At 33.9% G+C, this 17,091-nt stretch overlaps 1 protein-coding gene across 1 annotated transcript; it reads right to left on the bottom strand.

Annotated features, from left to right (window-relative positions):
- Positions 1-10,020: 10,020 nt before the first annotated feature.
- On the bottom strand, positions 10,021-14,294 carry LOC131161839 (branched-chain-amino-acid aminotransferase 2, chloroplastic). Its single transcript, XM_058117819.1, has 10 exons — positions 13,964-14,294; positions 12,523-12,599; positions 12,128-12,302; positions 11,795-11,971; positions 11,568-11,699; positions 11,377-11,475; positions 11,091-11,207; positions 10,877-10,972; positions 10,463-10,575; positions 10,021-10,285 (listed from the first exon to the last, which is right to left on the bottom strand). The coding sequence occupies exons 1-10, from the start codon at positions 14,039-14,041 to the stop codon at positions 10,171-10,173; spliced, it is 1,179 nt and encodes a 392-aa protein (XP_057973802.1). The 5' UTR covers positions 14,042-14,294; the 3' UTR covers positions 10,021-10,170.
- Positions 14,295-17,091: the final 2,797 nt, after the last annotated feature.

Here is a 17,091-nt window from a genome sequence, read left to right as displayed (position 1 = left end):
CCCAAGTCAAAGCAATTGAAAATTTTCCATTTATGGAAGGCTTCCAAATAAACACATCAGACCCCGCTCTAAGCTTTATAGATGACAACAAAATTTCATCCGTTTTGGGGACCCCTACCAATTTTTTCAGCATATCAGTATCTCAATTCTTAGACTCCAGTACTCTTGAATCTTTAACTCGGGATGAAGGATCGTGTAAGAATACTCAGCAAGGAGACCACTGCTCAACCACTTATCAAACCAAAAAGAAGTTTTTCCTTCTCTAATCTTCACATAAATATTCTTATAAACCTCTGGAAAAACCTTTAAGATCTCTTCCAAAACCGAGAGCCTACGGGAGCAGAATTGGTTGAAGTTATATGACTTTATTTAACATAGTTAGCCTTAAAGAACCTGGTCCAAAGATTATCTAACATCATAAGTGTAACGACCTGCTATTTAACTGGGTTTTTTATTTTATTTTATATATATACTATAACATTTAAAATATTCTGATACCATACTGGATTAAATTCAATCATCAACTTAAGCAGCAAGAAGCAGAAATCAAATAAACATAACCATATGTAATTATATACAATACTAGAGTACTAAATTGTTTCCCAAAATATACATATATAACTGTTCCCTAGAAATATCCTCAACTGGCTAGGGCTATACAAAAATACTCTCAAAAATACCCACTCTAATATCGGGGCAATACTGAAGCCCCTCTACCTGCGAGCCTGATCTGCTCGCCTATCTGGATCACCTGAAAAATGTTAAATTAATTGGGATGAGCCAACGCTCAGTAAGACGAAATATGCTATTACTAATGTGTGGCAAATGAGTTACAATACTGTGAAAATCTATTACTATATAGTCATGTATCACTGAATCTGTAAAGTACAATACCAGTAATATAATCTTCATCTTTTACCTGTTGCTTAACATTCTTGTACTTTTGGTTTTTATTCAAAATACTACTAATATATATATATATATATATATATATATATATATATTCTATTTCTATAAACCTGTATAAACATAATAATAATTATAAACTTCCCTGTGGATAACTGTGTGTCATGATTTAACCCCTTATGACCGGGTTGTGCGGCCCGTAGGTGGGATTTACCCTGACTGGCCAACTAGTAATAAATCACTATACTCCATAGTCTGATCAGCCCTCCTCAACCCATATCTGATGGGAAGCCTGTCCACTTGTGGGCTCTATGCGATCAACCTTTATACCACATATTATCTAAATAGGTGGTTATACTCTATAAACTGTATGTAGCTACGGTACCGTGCTCTGTAACTGTATGGTCTAACAGGGTCTGATACTATATAATACATCTCTATATACAACTATCTGTTTTACCATGATTCTGTAATAACTGTATAAACCATGACGCTGTGGAAAACTGTATCTATATCAACTGTGTTTTTGTAATTAACTATAAATCTGTATGTCATGGTACTGTAAAACTGTATAATCATGGTATTTCTGTAATTGCTATAAAATACATTCACTGTATGTATATTCTGTATAACACATCTCTGAAAAATACTGTAAAGCATGTTTCTATACTATATCTATATTCTCAAGCCACACAGTAATTCTAAAACATATTAATCATACTTGATAACTGTATAAATCTCTGCTGTGAATAATACTCCGGTAGAACATTTATAATTTTATACTGAAATCATACTTAAATAACCTAGCATAGCATATTTCCCTTACCTGTTTCCTGCTAAAAATCTCCTACTATAATGGGTCCAACACCCACAGGATTCTCCACCCAACACCCTGAAAACCATAAATCTCATAACAAAACATTACTATTTCTACGTCTATTACATTTCTTACAATTGCTAGAAACTCAAATTCTGAATAAAAGACCTTACCCTGGATTTGTGATGAATTCTGACTTCGTTCCACCAACAATCCGCTCTAGCCGACTTAAAGAGAACTCCTCCAAGAATGTCGTGGTGGCCTCAGATCGTCGATCTGGCAACTGACGGGGCCGAAATCAAAGAGAGAAGAGGGAGAGGTTGTAGGAGAGAGAGAGGAAAGAGAGCGGCGCTGAAAATTATGCATAAAATGAGTTTAAGCACTATTTATACTGCGAGATTCGTCGACGAGCTATGTCACCTCGTTGATGAGTCCTTCAATAGTTTCGTCGACGAACTTCCTCCTTCGTCGACCAATTTCAGTTTGTCCCAAAACCCTTCTCGATATCTTCTCGTCGATGAAGACGGGACCTTGTCAACGAGGTCCTGAAGAACCCTCGTCGATGAAATCCCTGTGTTCGTCGACGAGGCCTAGGGAAACTTCTTGGAAATTTTACCTCCAAAATGCAATGTTGTCGACGAACGTGAAGCGTTCATCGACGAAGTTGGCTGCCTCCTTCTGTTACTGATTTCATTTCTCTCTCTCTTTATTATTTAAATATTATTATTCTTCGGGTCACTACAATAAGTCTCTAAACAAACTTCACATGGAAAGATCTTTGAACGTCATTAAGGTACCTTACGCCAACACCCCCTTCATCTAAGGGTTTAAAAACCTTTGACCAAGCACACCATTTCATTTTCACTCTACCATTACTCTCCCCCCAAAGAAAAGAAGTGAGAATGAAATTAATATTTCTGATCATCACTGAAGGAACTAAGAAAATTGCAAGCGTATGTGTTGCCATGCATGATAGAGCATGCCTAATTAGGATGAGAAAACCTCCCTGAGACAGCAACCTCATCTTCCAACTTGCCACCTTATTTCGAATTTTTTAGACTAACGGTTCAAGAATTCTAGTAGTAAGGCATCCAGAAATCAAAGGTGCCCCAAGGTACATCGTTGGGAATTTTCCTTTCGCAAAACCCGTCAATCTAAATGGCCCCCTTTTTCTAGAAATGTTGATCTTATTGGACAAAAAGAGAGCTGATTTTTCCTTATTGATTAATTAGCCAGACCAACTTTCATACAAATCCAACGTCTTCAACAGCATCTTCAAAAACCTCCTTTCTCCATTAGCAAAAACAAGCAAATCATCCGCATATAATAAATGAGAGATTAAAGGAGCTCCTCTCAGAAGATAAAAATTTCCAATCCTGCCTTCCTCAAATTTTTTTTTTTTAATAATCTAGAAAGAATCTATTCCATCAAAATAAATAAATATGGAGATAGTGGATCACCTTACTGAAGGCCCTGTTGAGGCATGAAAAAACCTCTATACGTATCATTCATCATGATCGAAAGCCATGGGGTCTTAACACATTTGACTATTAAGTTACAAACTTGACTAAAAAAGCCAAAACCCTCCAAGACCCAAATAAAAAATCTCCGTCAACCTTATCATAAGCCCTTGCCATATCCACTTTTAAAACTACATTTCCCCCTTTACTCTTTCTATTGATTGAGTGAATCATTTCCTACACGAGAGTAATATTTTCAAAAAATACTTCTACCAGGGAGAAAGGTCCATTGCTCTAGAGAGATAATTCTATTCAGGCATTGCATCAATCTACCTACAATAATCCTTTGAAAAAAATCTATAGACGACAGAACACGTGCTAATTAGTCTAAACTTTCCAAAAAATTTTGGATCCTTTACCTTAGGGATAAGAACAAAATAAGAAGAAGTGAAAAATCTGTGGAGAGGTGTTGACTTTGGTGCAATCCCAAAAGGGGGATGAATTGGAAATTTAAAAATTTTTCCTAGGTTTACCTAAGTTAGTAGCAGTAATACACAACCTAGGGTCTGTCTAAGCTTTTCCTAATATCATAGAAAACTACTAAACAAATATTTAAACAAATAAATAAATTTTAGTATTTCCCAACCATTCAAACCATGTATGTAAAATAATCAAGACAATAAATAATAGCATACATGTGCGGAAGTTGAAGTGTAGAAAATAAGGGAACACATGATATGATATCGGGGTTCGGCCAATACTGCTTACGTCTCCGCCTCAAGCTCACAAGTAAGAGGATTCCACTAAAGTTCACTTGCGGGTGGAGCGACAATGAATACAACACCCTTTCCTTACTGGGCAAGGGAAACCCTATGTCAGATTAACAAGATTAACCCAAACCTTTACAACCAATCCTTACGGGCTAAATCAACACTTCCTCAGGCCATGCTTGGAATACAACAGATAAACAATATAAATTTTGTGTACAATATCAATGCTTCTCCAATAAGCAAGTATGTACCAATACAATCAATGCACTTCAATATGATAGGAGTTATAAGCTCAATGAAGTATATTAAAACAACTCTCAAGATAATGTCAATATAACAAGTAAATATCAATTATAACAAATCCGGATTCTGATCTTTTAATAAAAACACATGGACAAATTTGATCATTTTTGAATAATTCTTTCATAAGGTACTCACTTAATCGATTGTACCACATGCATCTAGATTACTTTAATCCATATAAAGAATGTTGGAGTTTAACTAAATATAAATTTCTAGGTTTTGCTTCAGACAATTTAAATCCTTTAAGGATTTTCATACAAAATTCACTATCCAACGACCCATATAGATATATTGTTACTACGTCCATATGACACATGTTCAGTTGTTCAACAATTGCTAGCCCAATTAAGAATATAAAAGTGATTCCATCCATTACAAGAGAATATGTTTCCTTATAATCAATTCTAAATTTTTGCGACAAACCTTGTGTCACAATTCTTACTTTATATTGAGTAATTTTTTTATTTTCATTTCACTTGCGCACAAATACCCATTTGCATCCAAAGATTTGGACATCTTCAAATGTCTAGACTATAGGTCCAAAAACTTCGCTTTTTAATAGAGATCTATGATAGTTTCTTTCCATTTTGGCCAATCACTTCTATATAAATATTTATTAACAGATATCCTCATTACTTCTCGTAATGTGATTACTTCTAATAATGTGATTACTTCTAGCAATGCGATGATTACTTCTAGTAATACCATTATTACTTCTGGTAATATCTTTATTACTTCTAGTAATATCAGTAGCTATTACACATACAAATGTGTTATTAATGACAATTTTATTTCTATCCCACATTTCTATCTCGCATTTCTCCTATGTAATGAATTGAGATCTCATTATTAATATTTCCAAATACCTGTCCCTTTTTAAGGGATGTCTCTTCAAGAGGAGTTGTTTCTTCAGGAGAATCCTCTTCAGGAGGAGTTTCCTCTTGAGGAGATTCCTCTTCAAGAGGAGCTTTCTCTTCAGTAGATTCCTCTTTAGGAGGAGCTTTCTCTTTAGGAGATTCCTCTTCAGGAGAAGGTTCCTCTTCTGAAAGTTTCACAATAGGAATTTCATTTTCAGGAGAAATTAGTTTATGAATGTTGAATGGATTATTCACTTTTGTAACTTCTTTTGGAGTACTTACAAATTTTAATTTTCTCCTTCTAGGAGTTTTATCTTTTGCACCAACAAGCCTTCCATGTTTAACTTATGGCTCAGGTATATTAGCCGGCTATTGTCCTTCAGGGACATCAATACGTGCTGGAATATTTGCACCAGGCATATGAAATTTTAGTATGACTTTAGTATTTGCGAAAGAATTTGATAACTGATTTGTAATCCCTTGTAAATGTATAATCTTTTGAAATTCAAGTTCACTTTGATTTGTGCAAGAATCTAAATAAGATAAATTCATGTAATTCCATATGATTTCATGTTGTGCTTCAGACACTGATTTTGCTCCCCCTAATGCAGGGAATACTGCTTCATTAAAATGACAAATAATTCCCTTTAAGAGCAAGCAATACACATGAAATCATTTGATAAAAGAATCTTATTTTTTAGTGGAAAATCATGTTAATTTTCAAGATTCTTCTCATCATTACATTTTCAGGATGTCCAAAATATTCAGGTTAAAGTGTAAATAACTTTGGGTTATTGCACTTCTGGTGCAAGACATTATATGATTTTACTTTTTTAATCTTTTGGATAATACAGTTCAAAAGATAAAGTTGTCAATTTTTCTAAAAATTGCTTGCCATAAACAATAGAAGTAATATAAATGAATTCTTTGCTGTCTTCATTTGTAGTTTCAATGTGATATCCATTGAGTTTTAAATCTTTAAAGCTTAATAGATTTCTTTTGGATTTGGTGAAATATTAAGCTTCATCGATTTGGTATAAAGTACCATTGAGTAACTTTATATTAGCTCTTCCGGAGACTTCTATCAAATTTGTATAAACAAAGTATTTTTTGAAAATATATTCAAGTAATGAAAATATTTTTTATCTTAAAGATTTGTGCATGTTGTAACTCTATCAGCTAAACAAACTTTTTTCCTTAGAATTGATCAAAGTTATGATAAATCCAAATATAATATTGCTTACGTTGCATTATTGTTTGACTTGTAAGAAAATAAGCAACATTTTTTTTTTTTTGGGTACTATTTTCCTTTTCATTTATAGAAGTTTGGTATAGATCTACAAAGTGCTTAGGCGTACGATAGGTACGTGACCAATGACCATTTTACTTCACATCTGTAGCATTCATTTTCATGATGCCTAGGTCATTGATTTTGATCATTATCTCACTTCTGGGGATTGCCCCTCTTCTGGAGGATCGTAACCTCACATCTCGATGCCAGTGATTATTTCAATCACGGCCACAACCATGCCCACGACCATACCTTTGACCTCATCTTCGACCACAAAATATGTTCATATTCACTTCAAGGAATATGGTTGAACCAGTTAGACGAGTTTCGTAATATTTTATCAAAAGCTCATTATTTAACTCAGCAACAATAAGACATGATATGAATTCAAAAAATTTACTAAATTTCTTATCCCTATATTGCTACTACAGGAGCACATTAGTGGGATGAAAAATAATAAGTCTTTTCAAGCATGTCTTTGTCAGTAATATTTTCACCACACAATTTTAGTTTTGAACTAATTTTATGTAAAGGTGAATTATATTTACTAATTATTTTAAAATCTTACAACTTCAGGTGCATCCATTCATATCGAACTTTTGGTAAAATTCGATGGTCAATTATATCATTTAAATTTTTTCGTAAGATAAGTGAGTCTTTAATAGTGAGGTATTTAATTTTTTTTTTTAATTCTTCCTTTAATTAGAAAGATAACAAAAAAGAGACGAATTATTAACTAGATGGGGGAGGTGAATATAAAATAGAAAATGCAAATAGATCTGAGCCCACAATGTGAATCCAGTAGGGCAGCAGAAATCTACCCAGCTTCATTCTTATCAATCCAATGACATTTATTTATTCATTAATCTACTCCACCAATCTCTTTATTTTCAGCCGTCCATTTCAAACTACAGCCCTTATTATTTTATATAATAATATATATGTGATGGATGGTGGCCCCTCATGCTTTGCTTACATATAATATATATGTAATAATATATAATATAATAGAAAGCCGTCATGCATATTAGGTTCATGCACCTTGCACGCACCAGCCTTCAATGCATATATAATATTTTTTTAATAGGTTCATGTACTTTCATGCATCATCATATATACATGCGTATGAAAAATCGTAACTTTTGCATGAGAGTGTCATATTTTCATTGGTATTTTTTAAAATCATTACACTTTGACTTCAAGAATATACAATGTATATATATAATTATTGCCTTTTGATGTTAAGTGGAATAAATTTAATTTTATTTAAGTTTGACATGTAAATAAATTAATAATAAGAATGAGGTAATTTATAAAAATAAAATGTAAAAGTTGAAATAAAAATGCGATAGTAATATAAAATTATTTTTGCCCTTCTGAGGATACTTAAATATGTTTATTCAGAAATATTACTTTATTTTTCTCAATTTGTACTCTTTAGTATGATTCCGATTTATAATATTAAATTGGACAATAATCCATCATCTCTTCTTGAGATTATATACATAGACAAAAAATTTAAACATATAACATCTTTTTTTTTTTTTTTTCTAAGAAGGGTGGTACCTCCATTTATTTATTGATAATCCCTCACTTTTGGCGGAGGAATACCGTGGTTATAAGACAATCAATGAGAGATAACAAAAGACAAACGTTAAAAATCCCCCAAAGAACAAACCCAACATCCAGCCAAAACAGGATTACAAGTCCAAACAAAACAAAACAAATCATGACCTACAAAACAAATCTCACACAACATAACAAAACAAAAGAAGAACAGCAAAAAGCATGAGCAAAAACCAAAAGAAAATTAGTTAAACATACCTCATATAAGCCATACCCATCTTCTCCAATTTATACAAACCATTGCTAATTTTAGAGAGTTGACTACTATTTGTAAACAAACTATTCCTCCCCATAGCACCTTGTCGAGCCAAGACATCTGCTACTTTGTTCTCTTCTCTATATGAATGATTTATCAAAAAATCCACTCCCTCCAATAAACCAATAAGCTGCTCCCAAAAATTCCACAAATACCACAATGAGCACTTCCTGACTCTAATCCAATTAACTTCAATATTCGAATCAAATTCAATATCGATACAGGTATGATCCAACTGTTTGCAAATCTTTATTCCTTCCAACACAGCTCTCCATTCAGCTTCATTATTTGAACAAGAACCAAAATATTTTGAAAAACCAAATACAAAAGAACATGTATGGTCTCTAAGAATGCCACCACCACTCGCCGGCCCTGGGTTCCCCAGGCTGCTCCCATCCAAGTTTAGTTTCAACCTCCCTTACTTCGGTTTTAGTTATTTTACACTTTGCATAATTTTAATTCTTTTATTCACAATTTGCACTTCCAGATTTTGCAAAACCCGAAAATCAGCATCCTTTAACTGAACCATTTCTGTCATGTTCCTACTCAAAACCCCCACCCAATACTTAATGGAGAGCCACACATCAATACTACTCTCTAATTTTCGTCCCATTCTATCCACACATCTCCTTCTCCACAGCCTCCAAACTACTAAACAAGGAATCAAACCCATCAATGAACCCAGTTGAGAGAACCTAGAAGCCCTATTAAACCACATTTGGACTCTTTCTTTCCAACTTTGTTGCCTAAGGAAAGGAACACCTACCTCCACCGAAACCTTCCTCCAAACCTCAGAAGCAAGGTCTCCCTTATTTAACACATGCTCCAAATCTTCTGATTGCCTCATCTCACAACAATTACATGCCGAAACCAGAGAAACCCCCACCCTTCTTACCTTTTCATCAACACTTAGGCACTCAAAAGCAGCCTTCCACATACAAATAGAAATTTTCTTCGGTTACCATTTGTTCCAAACCCACTTAACCCAATCACATTTTGGAGCTCTAACTCTGATAACATCCCATGCGGATTTTGTATTAAAGCAGTCATCCTTTTCCGGAAGCCATATATAATATCTCTTTTGGAGATTAGATATATAACCTTTTTAGGAGGACTATTTTATCATGTGTGTGTGTCAGTTGATTAGAAAATTAAATAAACAACGTAGTAGATTAGAATCTGGTGAATTAAATAAGAATTAAAAAAACATATCATTTGGTTAGAGTCTCATACAGGTGTTATAAAATTATGTAAAAATTAATAATTAAATAAATAGAGATAAGTAGAAAATAAATAAAGACGAGTTCAAATTTTTACGTGATTTGGATAGACCAGGCGCCCGTGGATGTGATCAAAGTTTCAATAAGGGAGAATTACAAAGTGAAATGAATTTGACCTTAAACAAAAATATCGTATTTTACCTATGTTTTCTTTCTGTCTTCTCTTCATTATTTCTCTTTTCTTCCCTTCATTCTCTTCTCTTCTGCGTACATCCCTCTCATCTCAATCTACTCCTAATAGGCATATTGGGATGTAAAAGTAATATATTATTATTATTATCTATGTGAGTAATGGAGACGGAGAGTGGGTGGTCGTCAGCCATGTGATTGACAGCCACCATGCTTTATTTTATAACACCAACTAATCCAATTTGGTTTTGATAATTTCGTAAATATGTGAGATCCTTATGGCATCCGCTAATAATTTCTATTCTCATTTTTCAACTTTGTGAGATAGATGAAAATTTGAAATATATATTACTCGAAGAACAGGTTGCTTCCAATTTTTTTCCTTCTAAAATTTGAATCCAAAACTTCTAACATAGAACTGTCAACTCAAAAAGAAGCATTTATTCATACGGATTATGCCTAGCCTTCTGTAAGCTCAATCGATTTCGATAATCCAGCCCTTCTTGTCCTCAATGTGGCCAGTTTGGATTCCCACAAGAGTTGAGAGCAGCTCCTTGTGCACAGGCCTAGCGCCCATTCTGTATTCCGTCCTGCATAAACCGTAAATGAAATAAGATGTGAATGAAATAGAAAAGAAAAAAAAAAAAAAACCGATTCAGATCAGCATCCCTCCTAAGTTTAAGCTCTGAATTCTCACTGGTTTTGGGATTTTCTTTTTCTTTTAATTTTCACATGTCCTAGAGTGGCAAGAAGACAGCTCATCTTACCTCTTGTCATGATATGTGACACTGCCCACTGTTGCAACACCAACAGCAGTTCCGGTGCAGAAGACTTCATCCGCGACGAGCAACTCATCCACGGAGACCGATCGCTCTTCGACCTTATCCAGTCAAAAGAGAACTGTTAGAACATCTCTAAAGGTATGAGCTAGAAATGATTAACTCAATAAATATGTCAAGAAAATATTGACAAGAACAAAAGAAGGAAAACTGGCATCAATTATCTGAACTGGTTTTGTCATTGCACCAAGGCACTTACCCCAACTAAGCTAGCTGAGGAATGTGTCAAAAATCTAAACAACACTTTTCAGCTTAATGCCTACACGACTTATAGTTAAGGAAACTAATAAGCTTATGCAATTGGCATCATATATGTTTTGTGTCACAGGAACAAGAAGTCACCTGGTAACCATGATCGCGGGCAATTTCAACAATGCTATTTCGTGTAATTCCTGGAAGAATGGTTCCCCTTATAGCTGGAGTTGAAAGAACCTTATCCTGCAAAAATGGATGCATTTGTTTTGTTGGAATAAGTTTTGTCGGGCTAGACTGGATTCTGTACCTCATACTTGGATCGCATTCATAGGGAAAAAAGAAGAAAGAAAGTTAACAATACCTTTACAATGAAAATGTTACTAGCAGAAACTTCCTCTATGTACTTGTTATTCACCGAGTCGAGGTATAACACATCTGAAAATCCTCTGTTCTTTGCTCTGGCTTGCGGTTTTAAGCCCTACACTCCACAACAAAGGATGCTATTTCAATTTTCATCACTGAAGACTAACCATATATAAGGGAACCCAACTTGCATGTTTTGAGAATGTAATTAACTATATCTGAAAAACTATAAACAAGATTCATATTGAGAAAATTTTACAATACAGAAGATTGATTAAGCATACCGGGGCATAGTTACTAATAGTTTTGACGTTTCCAACTCCTCCACGAGAGGCGCGGTGGAACTCATCCTCAACATACAAGTTTAATGAAGCTGAATCCAACTGTATGCAGGAGAAAGTAGCACAAGTTAATCCTTCTTTTGGATTTCTTAATTGAAGATGGAGAAAAATTAAATCAGAAACAGAAATTTTACTTTGAAATATTTGCCGACAGGGGAAGCATATGTAAGGAAAGTGTACTCAGGAGCAGGGGACAAACCCAGAACAGGTCCGCTCCCTATGAGCAGAGGCCTAATATACAGGGTACCCTTTCCCGGCGGAGGAACCTGTTTTCAATCAAAAGGCTAAATCTTCAAAAAAATAAAAAATAAAAAAAAAAATCAAGAAAAAACACAGAAAGCAGAAAGAAAGAGAGAGAGACCCAGCGCTTATTGGCTATAGCTGTTGACTTGATGGCATAGATGAACTGATCAATGGAGGGGGAGGGCATGCACATTCGCTCAGCGCCAAACTTCATGCGGATTGCGTTCTGCTCTGGACGGAAAAGGAAGAGGCCTCCCTCTTCTCTTCTGTAAGCTTTTATGCCTTCAAGTAATCCCTGTTTTAGATTTTTCAAGCCATTACTAGTGGTTGACTGAAGGGAAAAATTACTTTTTCACAATGCCCAACAAGCAATGTATCTATCACACCATTGGTATTCAAAAAATGCTTGCCAAAGTTCCGCAGACTGCATATGGGAAAGAGGCGCTCTTACCTGCCCATAATTTAAAACTCCGGCATAGGGGCTTAACTCAATGTTGCCAAATCGACTAAGCTGGCCTTGTTGGAAAGGCTCATATTCAGAGCATTTCATGATGTACATGTAATCAGTAGGCTTGACACCAAATCCCAGATTATCCCAATCCACATCTGTTGCATACTCTGCATCTCTGGTATCACAAACAGAGGAGCAGAGCAAAAGATTGAAGTGGGCATTTATTACTATACCAAAAAAAAGAAAAAGAAAAAGAGATTAAGCAGTGGAAACAGTAGCACAAAGTTAAAACAGTATGAAAGAAAGACTAAAGCAATTCGAATAGTGATCTTCTCCATAAAAAATTGTAATGCTGAAAGAATGAACTTGCGATATTATAAGATGACCGCAGAGACCTGTAAGTGGATGGTTTGCAGGCTTCTTGCACAGAGGATGCAGCCCCCCGAGATGTGAAGTAATTCAATGCTCCAACCTGGGAATGTACAGAAATTTGATCAGTTTTTTTTTATTTTATTTTAATTGTTTGGCTCTTCGTTTTTCTTAAGTAAAGATCGATCAATTTTCCCCCCTTAATGATCGAATGCAACATTTTTAGTGTCCATTTAAAATTTTCTTAAATATGGGGTAATTAGTAGTTTGACAGAGACCACGCAGCCGTGAAAGTTCAAGAACTGGATGGGAATAACACAACCATTCCCCTCGTCGTTTCAATCATGGAATTGTTAAAAAGTAATAAAATATGTGAAATTAGAAAAGAAATTGATCACAAGAAGCTAGTAATTTTACATTCTAAAAATTTAACAAAAACCAATATTATTTTTTAATCAATTCATGCTTCTTTTCAGTGATTCGAAACTAGGGTGGGTGTAGTTCAGTTAACCAAACTATTACTCCCGAACCATTAACCGAACTCAAGTTTTAGTTGAGAAATGCGAATCAAAACAAAACCATTTAAAATGGTCAACTGAAATTCAATTAATTGATCTTTAGACTAATATCTAAAGATTAATCCAATTGAATCATCAAATATAATGTAAAATTTTAAAGTCACAAAAAACAATATTTTTTTTTCATAATAATGGACATGTATTTAAAATATTTAAAAGAATATTTAAGCATGAATATTAGATTATATAAATTTTAAATTCAATTTATTAAATTTTTATATGTCATTATATATAATGCATATTCTATATATATATATATATATATATATATATATATATATATATATTTATAGTTTAGCAGATTAGTTCAGTTTGGTTTGTTTAATTATGGTTATTGAATGAACAAAAATGATTCAATTTTTCGGTCAGGTTTGCTTCAGTTTTGTGGTTTAGTTCGGCTTTTAGATTTTTATGGCCCACTCCTAATTCAAACTCAAATGCTCATCTACTTGAATGAAAATGTGGATCCAAGTGCACGAAGAGCATTGTGGGATTGTTATATACACCAGTTGTGCTGTAAAAGATGAACTAGGCGTGAGTATACCCGCAAACCATAGAAGATTCTTAAGAATTTCAGGTTGATTTGACAAATTAAGTCCCATATTTTTCCATTAAATTGTGTCCACATAATATCTCCCTTGTTTTTGTAGATAGCCTGATCATATCTCCCAAAGAAACATGAAAAAAACAGAGCAAAACTTGCATAGGGCTCTGTGGAATTTGAAAAGAAGGAATCTAGACAAACCCATCAAATTCACAAAACAGAGCCGCAGACGAATTGAAGTACCCCACAAGACAATCATAAAACAGAGTTCTGCCACTGAAAAGATTCAAACCACCAAATCAAGAACGAATCCAAAGAAAAATTAGACCTACACGATTCACTCACCTTGGAAGAGAAAGAGGAGGGTCCTCTCGGAGAGTTGATCAAACAACGAAGGCCAACCACAGTCCTCCTTCGAATCATGCTTAAATATTTTTTTTTTTTAAAACAGCTAATTGTCCTTGGTCGGAAAATTAAACCAGAGGACAACTCGGGCGGGAGCTAGGATTCTGGGAAGAAGCTAGTGGGTGGTACTGGTAGACAGCCAAAATTTAAAGACACAGGGGATTCTAATATGGGAAAGGGGAGCAAATGCATTTTAAGATCATGCAATGGGCGAGGGGGCTGAAGCAGAGTATTCCTTCCACTTCCTGAGACGGATCCAACGTAGTTGGTACGTCCGCAGCCGTAGTGTCGGAGGAAGACCCCGTGTGGGATACGGAAAGGTCCCGAGTTTTTTTTTTTTTTCCGTTTTAACTTTTTTTTTTTTTTTTAAAATATATTAAATAATACCTCATTCTGGAAAGTATTTCCCAGAATGACTCTGACGTAATCTCGCTACTCTAAATAGCAATATTTAACCAAATCTCGCTACTTGGAGTAGCGAGATTTACTTTTGACTGAAGGACTCGTGCTAACGCATGGCAAATATCGCTACTCCAAGTAGCGAGATTTAATTGGGATAATTAATGCTCTACCAGCCACCTTTTAACGCGTGGTATCTCCGCCAACTGTCTTTCGACGCGTGGTAAATCTCGTTACTTCAAGTAGCGAGATTTTGTTAGGATAATTAATGCTCTGCCACCCGTTCTTCCTCCTTTCTTGCGCGAACAGAGTACCTGTTGCAGAGCTGAGCAGGTTACCGTTGAAGGAAGACTCCGGAGCAGGTGACCGTTGCGGGCTTCATCAAATCGAAAGTTATATAAGGAGATGGGGTAAGTTATGTTTTCCATGTTCAGTGCATAGATTTTTAAATTATTTTTATTTCATCCAAAGCTTTGATAATCGGAGAGAGAGTTTGTGATTTGTGTTAAAAGATTCGTGGATAAACATTACTTTTAAGGTTTGTATTTAATTATTTTCGTATTTGAATTTAATTTTTTGCCGATAATATTTTATTTTTTCCATTCAAATTGTTGTTCAATATTTATTTATTTTTTTTGGATTGTTGTTTTATTGTAAAATGCATTATCTTTCCTGCCCTAAAATTTGTTGAAGTTTCCTCCACTCACTAAATTTGTTGAATTTCCTTCTACTCTTTTGAATATAATTGTGCAATTATAATTAGATCATATGGTTTACTTTCAAAATGGAAAATTTTGTTATTCAATCCTTGAATTTTCTTCTACTGTTTTTAATATAATTGGGCACATCCACTAAAGTTTTTCAAGAACATGTAAATTGTATGGTTTTAATTGATGCTTTGATTTAATGTGAGTGCACATTATAATTATAAATTGTATTGTCATTTACCGTATTAAGTGCATATACTTTTCTATGAGTTAACGAAATTTAGAATTTAAATTTTGACTTATTTTATTTTCTACACAAACTTTAATAATTTTAACTCATTTAAGAATGTAATGCCTATGATATATTTCATAGATAACGCATAGAGTATATATATATACACGTGCCTTTGATGTTTCTTATATTTAATTTCAAACTTTAATTTTCTTTAAATTTTAGTTTCAATTCCTAATGGATCAAACTCATACCTTGAATCAACCACATAATAAAGTTCAAGTTGAGCCGCATGTTTGAAACATTTGAAATAAATTAGAATAGAACTTTATAATTATAATATAAGGAGTATCATTTGTGAATTTTTTATTGTCAAATAAGAGGTCCTAATGACGGGATTAAGTCCTCTCTCCCTCTCTTATGATTATTAGAATACAATAATTAATAGGATAAAAGATATTCATTTTTTTTAAGTTTGCTTAAAAGACAAATATCTTTCCTGAAATTTCAAAAATGTCACGAACGTCTCCTAAAGTATCAAAAATGCTAAAAACCTCATTTGATATTTGTTAAAAGAAAATGAAATTTATCTTAAAAAAAAGACTTGTCTTTTTACAAATTTTAAATTGAGATTTGTGCATTTTTAACAAATCTCAAAGAGATCATTGAAATTCTTGAAATGTCAGCGGACGTTCTACAAATTCTTAAAACTCTTGGTATAATATTTAAAATTCTTGAAACCTTAAGATATGTGATTGTCTTTTTATTAAATTTTTGGGAAAATTAGTGTCTTTGTCTAAATTAATATACTTTATTAAAATTACCTAATAATTTAGTTCACCAATCACACTAAAAAACTAAAACTTGCAAAAATTATATTTAAAATAAAAATAAATAAATAAAAATATCCAAAGGAAGTAAGAGCAGATAAGGTGGGGAATTCATCATGAGACAAGCTCCATATGTATAAGATCCTAGGGTGGGGGGTGCCTGAGGAGGCCATAGTCGACAGAGCACCATTAAAGATCCAACTGTACGAGAGCGAAGCCGACCTCGGCTAGTCACTGTCGATGACGCTGACTAGGACCACCGTAGAAATGACAGCTAAAAGGTCACATTATTAGAGGAGAGTAGTGATGAGTTTTTTCCTCCCCGAATTTATGTATTTTTCACCAATATATCGATATAAATGTAGCGTTCACATTTTAAAGCACTTGCCATAAGACGATCCCATTCCCATTTCATGAATCGGGATGTTATGCGTCCTAAGTAACATTTTTCCAAAAGATCCCTTCAACTCCTTTGAGTATGGCTGTTCGAATTAGCAATGAATCCTCAAAAGGCTACTTAACAAAATTGAACTTCAAAATAAGTGGCAACCCAACCCATAATGAGGCAGAGTACGAAGTACCATTTTGGAAAAATTACTCTTAAGAGCACCATTTCATAGTTCTTTGGATTCTAAGTTGAATTACAATTTTGGGAAAATCTGAAGTATATGTCATATGGGGAAAATCAATACATATTCATGTTGTTTATTTATAAACGTTGAATTTATCTATTTATTTTCTTGGTGGGAAACTTAGGTCCAAACTCTAAGTTCATTCATTCATTAGAATTTCTATACATCTATTTGATTTATAGTTATTAGTTATTTCGTCTCATTTACACATCACTTATACATACAATTTTGTCTTGCGTAGGTTTTTTTTTTATTTCCGGATCGCCGA

Source organism: Malania oleifera, chromosome 8 (assembly GCF_029873635.1).
Source record: "Malania oleifera isolate guangnan ecotype guangnan chromosome 8, ASM2987363v1, whole genome shotgun sequence".
NCBI classification, from domain to species: domain Eukaryota; kingdom Viridiplantae; phylum Streptophyta; class Magnoliopsida; order Santalales; family Ximeniaceae; genus Malania; species Malania oleifera.
The sequence above is the reverse complement of the archived record's forward strand: the minus strand, read 5'-3'. Positions and strand labels throughout refer to the sequence as shown.